The 12,347-nt window shown below is 43.1% G+C and overlaps 1 protein-coding gene across 3 annotated transcripts in view; it reads left to right on the forward strand.

Moving 5' to 3' along the window:
• LOC119484775 (testis-expressed protein 2-like) overlaps positions 1 to 12,347 on the forward strand; it is a 42,497-nt gene that overhangs the window by 16,997 nt on the left and 13,153 nt on the right. For 2 of the 3 annotated variants that reach the window (XM_037763853.1, XM_037763851.1), the window contains exons 3-8: positions 2,632 to 4,210; positions 5,317 to 5,517; positions 6,177 to 6,507; positions 7,492 to 7,730; positions 8,000 to 8,191; positions 10,618 to 10,717. In XM_037763853.1, coding sequence (XP_037619781.1) covers positions 2,657 to 4,210; positions 5,317 to 5,517; positions 6,177 to 6,507; positions 7,492 to 7,730; positions 8,000 to 8,191; positions 10,618 to 10,717 — 2,617 coding nt within the window. In that variant the 5' untranslated portion in view covers positions 2,632 to 2,656. The remainder of the gene's footprint in view (positions 1 to 2,631; positions 4,211 to 5,316; positions 5,518 to 6,176; positions 6,508 to 7,491; positions 7,731 to 7,999; positions 8,192 to 10,617; positions 10,718 to 12,347) is intronic. The other variant, XM_037763852.1, reaches the window with a different exon arrangement.

Below are 12,347 nucleotides of genomic sequence, written 5' to 3' on the forward strand. Positions count from 1 at the left end.
AAGCTGCTAACCTCAAGCAGAGATGAGCAGCGGGCTACAGAGGTCTGGTAAACTCACTTTTTAATCTCCACACACCAAGATTTTTTTTTTCCATTTTCATACTTGTAATTTTCAGACCCAACCGACTCCACAAATGGCTTTGTACAACTTTTCTCACATATGCAGTAGTACTCCCCAAGACCTGTAAACAAACTATGATGTATTAATTGTTTTGGTTAGCTTTTCTTTTTTCTTTTTTAAAATGTTGTATGAATGGCTTTAAATGTTCCCCCGGATAATTTAATAATGAACCCTTTTATAAAGTTGGATCCCTTTCTTTGTCCCAACTCCTGAAATTGCTGTCAGCTGATCATCCAGTGCACTTCAGGCATCTTGTTGTGGCACCAAACAATCGTCATGCATCATGTTGCCATGTTACATCATCCCAACCTCAATTTATTATCTGGACTTTGGCTGATATCTGTTGTCTCTGGACATGTGCCCCTTGAAGGCTGTGTTGTAATGCAATTTTTGCCAGACAGTGTGACTAAGTTGTAAACACTTGTCAAGTCTGTGGAATTATCGTGGCAATTGTTGAATGTTTGTTGGCAAAGGTTTAAATATGATTCAAAGTCACAAGACAAGTCCGTTTTATGTGGTTTGAATGTTCACAATGTAATATGCAGAAGCTAGAGCTTCCAACTAACCACTTGCTGCAGCGTTCATAATTTCTAGTAAGTCTTGATTCTTGTTTTAGCCTAGCTATCTTTGTTTTTGATTGCCTCTTATTGGACTCTTGTTGGACTCCTCGATATTGCTGAATATTTGAGCAGTCGATGCGGGAGGTATTTGCAAAAGTGTCAGCAGGCGGTGAGTGGGATTGGGGGTGTGTGAGTGTGTGTGTTTGTGGTGGTTTAAGATTCCCGATTGCTGCTGAACTGAAGTCTGACGCAAGTCACACAACCAAACTGGTTTAGAGATACAACACTGCATTTGTCAGCACTTACACAGGGTCAGATGAAAATACACATTTTTGTCTGGAAATAGCATCAATACCATAATATATACAATCGTTGGCCTTCCCAGATAAATGGTTAGTGACATCAATGGTTGTCTTTTGAGAATATGATGCATCATCTTCTCATTTTTATAATTTAGCTTGCAGGCCCTTTTCTCACTCTGAGGGTGCAGACAGCAACTAGCTTCCCCTAAGATACATGGTGTTGCAGGCCACTTTTTAGACATGCTAGCAAGGAGCATCACCAGGAAGGGCAACTGTGACTCAGAGGTAGAGGTAGAGCGGGTCACCCACCAATCAGAAGGTCGGCAGGTCGATCCTCGGCTCCTCTAGTCCAAATGGCGAAGTGTCCTTGAGCAAGACACTTAACCCTAAATTGCTCCCAAACTGCTCCTGGAGGCTGTGCCAATGAGTGTGTGTGAATGAGTATTTAGATTAGATCCTGATGGGCAGGTTGGCACCTTGCATGGCAGCCTCTGCCGTGTGTGTGTGTGTGTGCTTCCCACCTTGGAATGCTACCACCTCTGTTTGTGTGTGCCCTTTTGAATTGTTTTTGTGCTGTCGTGATGGATTTAGAGATTGCGAGTCCTGCATCATGGGTAAATGTTATTTATAGTCAGCTCAGCAAATAGCGCAAACGAGCAGCATGTGGTGGTCTCCCACATTTTGAGTCCAGAATATAGGAAACAACCCAAGGGATGACAAAGTGATATAAAGAGATGGCTTCCTTAACCAACAGTAAAAACATGTTCAACATTTGCTTGGATAGTTGATGTTGGTTAGCCTTTTCAACGAAAAGGACTTGTCAGAGGACTAATAAATAAAAGAATCTTTGTTCGGATGTCTACTTTCAACGGCATCTCACGGCCCAAAACTGTAACCACAGTCATTGCATGCTGGCTAGTTGCCTGGTTATAAGCGTCTTACATGGTTACTTGCTACATTCTTACTCATTTTTTTTTTAAATAGAAGTAATGAGATTTAATAACGCAAATTTGTTTTAACGCCACTAATTTCTTTAACTCATTAGCCCCTTAAAAATCCGACGGGCTGTTGGAGGTTGTAGCAGGCTCAGTTTTAAAGCTAGAGTGAAACTTCATCATATGAAACAAGAAAACCTAAAGAATTGCTTGATACCAACCAGGTCATACTAGCTTGTCAACTTAGGCTACATTTTGGTGGGTTAAAAAACTTGCATGGCCATTTTCAAAGGGGTCCCATGACCTCTGACTTCAAGATATGTGAATGAAATTAAGTCATAGTCAAGTCAGCACACTGACACACTAACAGCTGTTGTTGCCTGTTGGGCTGCAGTTTGACATGTTATGATTTGAGCATATTTTTTTTATGCTAAATGCAGTACCTGTGAGGGTTTCTGGACAATATCTTTCATTGTTTTGCGTTGTTAATTGATTTCCAATAATAAATATATACATATATTCGCATAAAGCAGCATATTTGCCCACTCCCATGTTGTATTAAATACTTGACAAATCTCCTTTTTAAGGTACGTTTTCAACAGATTAAAAACATGTGTGATTAATTTGCGATTAATCTAGATTAAATATTTTAATCGATTGTTTTTTGACGATCGACTAATCATCCCTGCCCTGATCTCTTTTTCTTCTGTACAGACTGCGACTCAGTGGGAGTACTGCAATGACCAGCCGGCATCCTAGCCATGCAGAGAGTGCTCACTCCAAAGAAAAACAGCCGCCTGCCTTGTCTCCCAAGCTCCATGTCCAGCGATCGCCATCAAAGGAGACCGTCACCATCCACTTCTCAGCTCTTGGGAAGGAGGAAGAGGAGGAGGAAGAAGAGCTGTACTGGACAACTGTCTCCACTACCTCAGCTGATCAGGATGACTCAAACATTGTGACAGCCGTAGAAGCAAGTGAGGAGATGTTTGAAGGTGTGCCATTGGACTCTGCACCCGAGGTTGCTGTCATGCCTGAATCATCCAGACTTTCTCCAATTTCGAGACATCCCACTAATCGTTCTCCCGCACAAACTCCGCCATCGCTTAATGCTGAGCAAAAAGGCTCAACTTCCACTTCCTCTCCTACTAAATCTTTGAGCTTTCCCTCCATTGACAAACCCTTCCTCAGCTTGGTGAAGTCTCTCTCCTCTGACATGGAGTCTCGGGACGGGATCCCTTCTCTTTCTGGTCCTTCATTAAAGCATAGGCACCTGATGAAGAATCTAGTCAAATCTTTATCTTCAGATACATCCCAGGACTCGTCATCATCGTCCTCCTCCTCCTCCTCCACACCCTACCGTCTTCCAGAATCCCGCCTCAACCTACAACTCTTCAAGCAATTCACACAGTCCCGGATGTCGTCTACTACCGCGTCGTCAGTTGGTGATTCTAAAACTGCCCCTTGCTCTCCATTAACCTCACCAGATGCCCGCAGCTTCTTCAAAGTCTCAGAGGTCGAGGCAAGAATTGAAGACACTAAGCGGCGTCTCACTGAGGCCATCTCCGAACCGCTCCAACTGCTGAGTAAGATGATGGACGAAAAGAGTGCCAGCTTAGGTAGCAGCCATATTTACCGGCCCAAGATCCTCTCTGCCAGTCCCTCAGAACTCTCCATTACTTCTATCAATGGTCACCTGGAGAGCAACAACAATTACTGCATCAAGGAGGAAGAAGGAGGCGAGTTAGTGGGTGAGAGCCCCAACAGGAGGCCTTCTGGTTCATCTGAATCACCTGCCACCCCCACTGTTGACACTAAGATCCCCAACAAATCATTACTCTCCATGTCATTGGACAAATGCTCTATGTCCGCTCTTGCTAAACAAGAGTATGAGGACTATTGCATCCTGTACAGTGAGGACTTTGAGACTGACACAGAAGGTGATGGTGGTGATAGAACTGGTGATACTGGAACTGGGAGTCAAACTAAAGTGCCACTAAGTGGTAGTACTGAACCGTGCAGTGAAGATGAATCCGAAAGTATTGAGCCGGTACCTAGTGTTCCACATTATACTCTCATCATCCTAACTGTACTGGTCTATGGGTGTTTTGTATTACCTCTGCCGACTTACGTCGGAGGAATGCTGTTTGGGATTGGCCTGGGATTCCTTTTAGCCATTGGTGTTGTGTGGCTGACGGGACCAAAACCTTCTGGCAGTACTTTTAGACATTCCAGACACCATGGGAAGCTGTGGAATCTGACCAAGTTGGACATTAAGGAACCAGAAATATATAAGGTCAGTAAATATTTCAAACCACCTTGAATTCATTTTGTCATACTGCGAAGGCCTTGAACGTCTTAAAGAATCTGGCTGATGGACTTGTTGTTGATATGTCAATTCAGTACTGAAAGAGAAATTATAATTTTTGACAGTGTTACAAAAGCGTGAAGAGCAAAAGAGGCGGAACGCATAACGCATGAGCCAATTGGCTATAATCTGACAATGATTAAGCTTTTTAAGAGCTAAGGAATAAACTGGGGTGCCTCGGTAGCTCACCCGGTAGAGCGGGTGCCCCATGTACCGAGGCGGAGTCCCTACCGCAGCGGCCCGGGTTCCAACCCGACTCACTTGCTGCATGTCGTCCTCTCTCTCTCTCCCTTTCACAACTATCACTGTCTCTATCAAATAAAGGCAAATAAAATAAAAAATAGAAAAATAAATAATCTGTCACCTGAGTTAACTGGCTACTTCCCCTTGACATCCATCAATACAGCCTTATACTGTGCAAGGTCATGGTGAGCTGGAGCTTACTAGCCTAGCATTCACTTTATATTAGGAAAAACCGTCAGAAAAATTATACTACATGAAGTTTTATAGTGGAAGAGTAGTTGACTTCAGCATGGCACTGTGTACAGCTGTAACTATGGAGTGCTGTGAATAGAGGCTAACTTGCAATGTAAGATGTATATTTCTGTGATAGTTTTTGCATTTTGCAGCAAATAAACAAAATGTGGATCCTGGGCTGAATTTAGACAGAGGAACTGCACAGAGTCTACTACAGAAAGCAGATGACAACAAACTGTCTCCACTTGAAAAGACGGTGGTTACAAGAGTCTCTTATCAGTGTGAAGTTCATAGAGACATGGTTACATGGGTGACAACACACTGTGAGCAGATATTTACAGCGTCTTCATTTTCCAGGCACCATTCTGAATCATTATCTTTATGTTTGCAGTTGTTGAAAAGCATACAGTACACAGCACATACAAGTTCCATTTTTTAAAGACAGACTCATCTATATGGGTAAACGTACTTATTTGAATTTCAGATTAAAACTGTTTTCTAGTATTATTGTTTTGAAAAGTGATCTACATTATGTGAAATGATTGTCTTCCCTCCAGGGCTGGATGAATGAGATATCGAACTATGACCCAGAGACATACCATGCCACACTGACACACTCTGTGTATGTCCGGGTGGAGGGCTCCATCATTCGTTTGTCCAAACCGAACCATAATGTCGCCCGCCGTGCCACACACAATGAACCAAAACCCGATGTTACCTACATCAGCCAGAAGATCTACGACCTCACCAACAGCAGAGTAAGTTGTCAGTATAATTAAAGAAATTAAAGATGCTCTTGATAACATTCAACCACTACATGTCGCACTCTCCCTCTCCCATTCTGTTTCATTGCCTTCACAACAAGTGGTTGCCAGTTTGTTGCGCAACCAGCATATTTGATTGTCAAGTAAAGATGTGATACCAACGTTGTTATACTATTGGCTCATAAGTTTTGTTAGAAGTGGGGGCCGAATGTCAGATATCTTCCACAGATATAAACAAACATTTTTAAAATTATCAATTCAGTCATAATAGTTTTTGTTAGGAAATGCCATACTTTTATTTGGCACCTTTCTAAATGCTCTGTGGATGTATTCTTTTTTGGATGATTTGTCTACATAAAAATGTTATCAATATAACCTTTAAGTTATTTAAAAATGGTTTCCCTAATCTTCCTATAACTGAGTTACAGGTCAGCTGAAGTTACCTGTTATAATGTACAGATATTTAAGTTTATATACAGTAAGTGTAGTCCGAGGCTAGTTCATTTGAATATGCTATTCACTGAACAATGTTGCATTTTAACATAATGACAAATACTACAGATTGAAAATTGTCCTCTATGGCTTCAAATTATCTTTAAAAAGCAATGAAATTTGGTAGAGATGTGTTGAAACACAATTTTGTCTTCCCCCAGGTATATCTAGCGCCTCAGAGCCTGGCCAGGAAACGTTTATGGAACAAAAAATACCCCATATGCATTGAACTCGGCAAACAGGATGACTTCACGTCAAAGACCGAGGGCGACAGGTTGGAGGCCAGTGAGAGCTCCACCACAAGGGACACAGTAGAGGGGACAGGAGGAGCACAGGAGCGAGGGTGGTCGACTTCGTCCACTAGAGACCTGACCCTCTACCTGTTTGGAAGGACTGGGAGGGAGAAGGAGGAGTGGTTCCAGCGATTTCTATCCGCTTCCCAGCTCAAGGTGGACTTGAAGAAAGCTCCAAGTGTTTCAAGGAGTAAGAGTGGTAAGCAACGCTGATGTTTGTGTCCACAAGACATTTGTCTCCTTCCGCAATTGTAGAAGACAATTTTAGAAATTGAGATTTTTCTTCATTTGTCCTTTATTTTGTCTTTTTTTTATACAATTATATTTATACTAGGATTGTCAATTGATTAAACTATTTAATCGCATGATTGTCCATAGTTCGCAAATTAATCGCACATTTTTTTTATCTGTTCAAAATGTACCTTAAAGGGAGATTTGTCAAGTATTTAATCCTCTTATCAACATGGGTGTGGGAAAATATGCTGCTTTATTTAAATGTATGTATATATTTATAATTGGAAATCAATTAACAACACAAAACAATGACAGATATTGTCCAGAAACCCTCACAGGTACTGCATTTAGCATAAAACAATATGCTCAATTCATAACATGGCAAACTGCAGCCCAACAGGCAACAACAGCTGTCAGTGTGCTGACTTGACTATGACTTGCCCCAAACTGCATGTGATTATCACAAAGTGGGCATGTCTGTAAAGGGGAGACTCGTGGGTACCCATAGAACCCGTTTACATTCACATATCTGGAGGTCAGAGGTCAAGGGACCCCTTTTGAAAATGGTCTTGCCAGTTTTTCCTTGCCCAAAATTTTACTTGAGTTTGGAGCGTTATTTAGCCTCCTTCAAGACCGCCTAGTATGACATGGTTGATACCGATGGAATCCTTAGTTTTTCTAGTTCCATAATATATCTTCACTCTTGCTCTGGAACTGAACCTGCTACGACCTCTGGAATTGCTGAAAAGTTGTTTTAATGCATTAAAGAAATTAGTGGCTTTAAAATGAATTTGCATTATCACGTCAAGTAGGCAGCCCTAATTTATACACTATACAGATAGAGAAATGGCATTTCTGATCTCAAGGTTTAGTAGTTTACAAAGAGCAAAATCTTAGTGCATTGTCTAATTCCGCTCCTTTTTTTTCTGATGTTTGTCGTGGCCCACAGCTCTGAGCTCTCACAGTCGCAGCAGCAGCCGCAGCAGTCTGGATGAGGCACTGGCATCCCAGCCCAGGTCAAAGGACTCCTTAGTCTCCTCAACAACAGCAGGCAGTGCCAAAACCAAACCGCTATTAGATTACAATGTATACATGGCCTCCTTACTGCCAAAACAGGCGGTAGTCAGCCCTGCAGCTGCCAGCCCTTCTCTTCAGAGTCCCCAGAGCAGCCCTGGGGCTGATAAGAAGGTAGCACATATACTCATCTTCCATCTATGCTATTAACACCTTTTCCTTACTAATTTCCTCTCTTAGGTCACAAACCTGTCATGCCATTTGCAATTCAACCTTACTATGGTACAAGCTCTGTAATTACAAACAACAAGTAGCTGATAGTGTGGCTTATCCTCATACATATTTAGAGGGGTAGAATAAGTTAAATTGTAGGAGGTTAAATGTTTTAGAGATATGAGATTCATATTCTTTTCTCCTTGTTAACTTGCCTACTGTGTCTTAAGCTGCAGAGCACCACTTCAGCTCAGGTGCAGCCCAGGACGGAGGAGGAGGAGGAGGAGAAGGAGGAGGCGGAGGAGGATACTGTTGCCTGGGTGAATGCGACTCTTGGCCGGGTCGTCTGGGACTTCCTGAGCGAGCCCTACTGGGCCGAACTGGTCTCCAAGAAGATTCAGATGAAGCTCAGCAAGATACGGGTGAGTGGAGCAAGGCCCCTAACAGAGCATGCACACACAGATAAGCTCTCCAAATGTCAGTTTGCTACTCTTTAAAGCAGCTCCACACTGGTTTAGAAGCAGAGAGAGAGAGAGAGAGACAGAAACACGTCACCCTTCACTTCTATTCTCTTTACCCCCCCCCCCCAGGCAAACCTATTTTGCTTTGTTGTATAATGTTCTTGGTCTGTGTGACTGTCCACAATGTCCTGTGGCAATAGCTGCATGTCATATTGTTGTCTCAGTACAGTGGTGAAAAAAGACTGAGCACAGTTCAGTCCACAAGGGACACATAGAGACAGTTCATTATAAGGTGTGGTGGAGGGCAGAGTGTGTCATCCATGCCTAAGGCTGCATTTACACCAAATCAGGCGTTGCATCGATTAGTGCAGGGTTGCCCTGTGATGTTGGAGTGTCACTTGGTGGCCCACAACACCAAGCGACTGTGCGAAGATTAACGTCTTTTGTTCCCTCATGGCTGGGTTGTGCAGCTCTGGATCGCCGGGGAACGTTATTGGCCATCGCAGCGTGACCTCAGGTTGCGTTTCCCTAGAAGTTCAACCCCCTGCATCCGCAACATAGACTGTATAAAATATGGATGTAGTCTCCTACGTCACCCATAGGTTTCTGAAGAGTGAAAATGAAGTTCAAAGTGGGTGGCTCTCGGCGGCTCCGGCCGTTGCCATCTTGGCAGTGACAATTCCAGCTAATCCAGAAATGGGCAAAGAGGTGGAGCGCGGATGGAGCTCGGGCAGGCCGAATGAAGTCCGGTTGTTGAAACATGCCCACATAGCTCGAAGCTAGCGTCGCCTCACGTTGTCCTTTTCTTGGTCAAAAAGTTGCACATGAACACACGGCAAATACGACAGCCGACGGCCAACTACCACGTACGTTCTGCGTCCGCGTGAGATGAAATAACTCCAGCAGGCGGCGGTAATCTGGATTCATCATTCAAAAAGGGAAACAGGAATACTGAGGACAGCGGATATACAAGCCGTTGTTATGATACGTACATGAAACAAAGCGGCGTCTGACGACCATTTTCACACCACTCTCACTCACCACTTAGCTTCATTCCAGATTGATGTCCTTTTGAAAATATCCGTGTGTTGGAATGATCAGATGAGACGAAGATGAACCTGAGACCTGAGCCAACAGAGATACACCAAAAAAGCTAGGCAGACAGATGCTCTCCGACGGCCCCATACTCTCCGACGGCCCCAAACTCTCCGACGGCCGACCGTCGGGTTGGTGTGTTAGGGCCTTAAGGCTAGAAGCTAGGCTATATCATGGAAGAGAATGGGCTACAAGCACAAGCTTCATGCTACTCTGTGTAGCTGGCTAATGTTAACCCTGCACCGCAGCACCGACAGTAGCCTACATGCAGATGAATGAAACCCGGTCTCATTCATTCCGCAGCGCACAGCCAACACACTGGCAAAAGTCCGCAGACTTTGATGGTATGTTCTGAGCGGGAGAGAGCTCTGTGCGCTGTGTTGTGTTGCCGGTCGGTACCGGTGATAACAAACACATAAAATAATGCAAACGTTAGAATTTCACTCACCGAAAAAACTGGAGCACAGACACCAAATCAATTGATTAAGCTTTGTTCGTCACACAAAATCGTACAAGGTAACGTTACAACTCCAGTGAAATTAAATCCCGTCAGCTCCTTCAATTTGTGCATTAACGTTATTCACCATAAAGCACACATCTCCTCCTTTGTTCTTTGAGTCCTCTGTTCTCTCAGATCGGTATATAGAAAAAGATTTACGGTTGAATGGCGCTATCCGGTATTTCCAGGATTTAGCGACATTACAGTTCCCGATATCCCGTTGGAAATGGAGGTTGTCCAGCAGCAGCCCACCTTCCAACGCCCGCACATTGGCCAGCCTGTCATGAAAGTGGAAATAAGCTATCGAGACCAAAACCGTATTTTGTACCAGGCTGTAAACCTAAAATAAATTTGAGCATTTTAACATGGGTGGGTGGGGGGCTCTTTGGGGATTGACTCGCTTTTGGAGACAGCCTCGGGTGGCCACTCGATGAACCCCAGTTTTGGCGCTTCGGCCTTGGCTTCACTGCTCTGCACCGGAGGTTGCCGCTTAGTCCCCACCACCGCAGATTAAACGCACTACCCGCATTCAAATGAATGGGAGGACTGGCATTTTTGCTGCAATGCCCCGTTTGGTGTGAATGCAGCTAATTGTGTGTGCATGAGTGTATTTATTTCATGATTTATGTATTAAATTTTTTTTCAAGCTGGTATCCTACAGTATATATACTTTTTGAAAGATATATGGTTATGAATTACATTTTTGTCCTTCAATTTGGTTGGATCATAATCTGCAAATGAATTATTCCTGTACAGTGTGCTCAGCGCAGTTGCATGCTTTTGTCTTTTTCAGTTGCCTTACTTCATGAATGAGCTAACCCTGAGAGAACTGGACATGGGCTCGGCCACTCCCAGAATCCTTTGGGCTTCCAAACCCTCCATTGACTACAGAGGCAAGAGAGAAATCAATGTCAAACACACGCAAACACTCACACTCATTTGTTTCTTGTAAATCTTGTAAAGAGATACTGGCCAGTAACGTATTTTGGGAAGACACCATTCATTGTGCAGACTATTTAACTTTTTTATTTAGTCTTAGTCCTGTGTTAAATGTCCCTGTTAATTTATCATATTTAGCATATAATTAGAGCTTTGTCACATCTTCCCAAAAATTTAAATAATTTCATTTTCAAAATCTTGCAGTACAAGAAGTAGTGCAAAATGTCAAATGGGGTGAATACTTTTAGCAATCTACTGCATGTATCCACACATGGACAGAAGTGACATTCTGTCTCATGACTGGCCACTGCTCCCATTCTTTGTCTCGTCCTCCTGCTGTGACTAATGAGATCACAGTGCTGTGTCTGGATGACACACTCTCCATCCTAAATCTCCACTGAAAACAACACTGTCCAGACTGAGATGCTGACAATATTAACCATCACACATCGCTAACAACTAATTAGAATGCTGATAAAATAACGCAGCAGTAAATGTCACACCATCATCTTGTTCTGATTCGTTGCTCCTGGTAAGACTTTTCATGTGAATCAGCATCGACATTAATGCAACTTTCCATACATTTTTGAAATACTAGAAATGGAAATCCATTAAGTATACACAAAAGAAATGTTTGTATACAGCTATGGTAAAGCCAAGAACATGTGCTTTATCAACCCCAATAACTGCTTCATTCAGTCAGCACAGGCAGAATGAGATTTACTGTGTGCATCACACTGCAGCATAACATGAACTTCCACCCACTCAGCTTGTCAGGCAGTGGTACCCTGCTCATTACTTTTAGGCTCTCAGCTGGTTAAAGTAGCAATAGACAAGTTTTTTGCTTTAACTTATCATTATGAAGTAAATGTTGATTGCACAATGTAATAGCTGTAGAATAACGACACCATCGGCGTTTAGATTGGTTCCCTATAAACCTTTCCCTTGAAATTCTGTCTGCTACCCGGTACGATCTCCCTGGAAAAAGAAGGCTCCATTTATGACACAAAGGAACTGCGTCATCCATTGTGCAATCAAAACAGGAAGAGCATAGCGCTTTTGTTTTTCCCGGTAGCTATTGGTAGCTATCCCCAGTTACCAGAGAGTGTCAATGTAAGTTCTTTGCAGTTACTATCGCTAGTAGCAGAAATGGTGGACGGTGGAACAACCAATGAAAGTAACTGTGGAAAACAAAATGCAGTGTGTCCTGTGCAGTGTTGCCAAATGTTTTCCAATGAAAGTAGCTAGCACTAGCTCCAAAAGTTGCTCGAAGTCACCAGATGACATCATACGCCAATTTCATATTGCTGAAATCATCATGCATTAATTTTCATAAAGCTTAGTGGTTGTGTCAGTTGACTGACGGGGAAGAGGAGAGGGAGAGACAGCGTGCTGTTGGCAGAAGAGCCGTGGACTGTGATTACTCTGAGCAGCATTTGGAATGAATTACAATATGTTATATTTGAATATATGCTTTTTCCCTGATGGTCTGAATAAGTCGCTAAATCTGTTGCTTGTAGTGGGCTCTGAGGAAATTGGAAAATGGCCCGGTTGTCTTTGAGACAGTAGTGCCAACAATAGGCT

This window comes from Sebastes umbrosus, chromosome 3, assembly GCF_015220745.1.
Source record: "Sebastes umbrosus isolate fSebUmb1 chromosome 3, fSebUmb1.pri, whole genome shotgun sequence".
Taxonomy (NCBI): Eukaryota; Metazoa; Chordata; class Actinopteri; order Perciformes; family Sebastidae; genus Sebastes; species Sebastes umbrosus.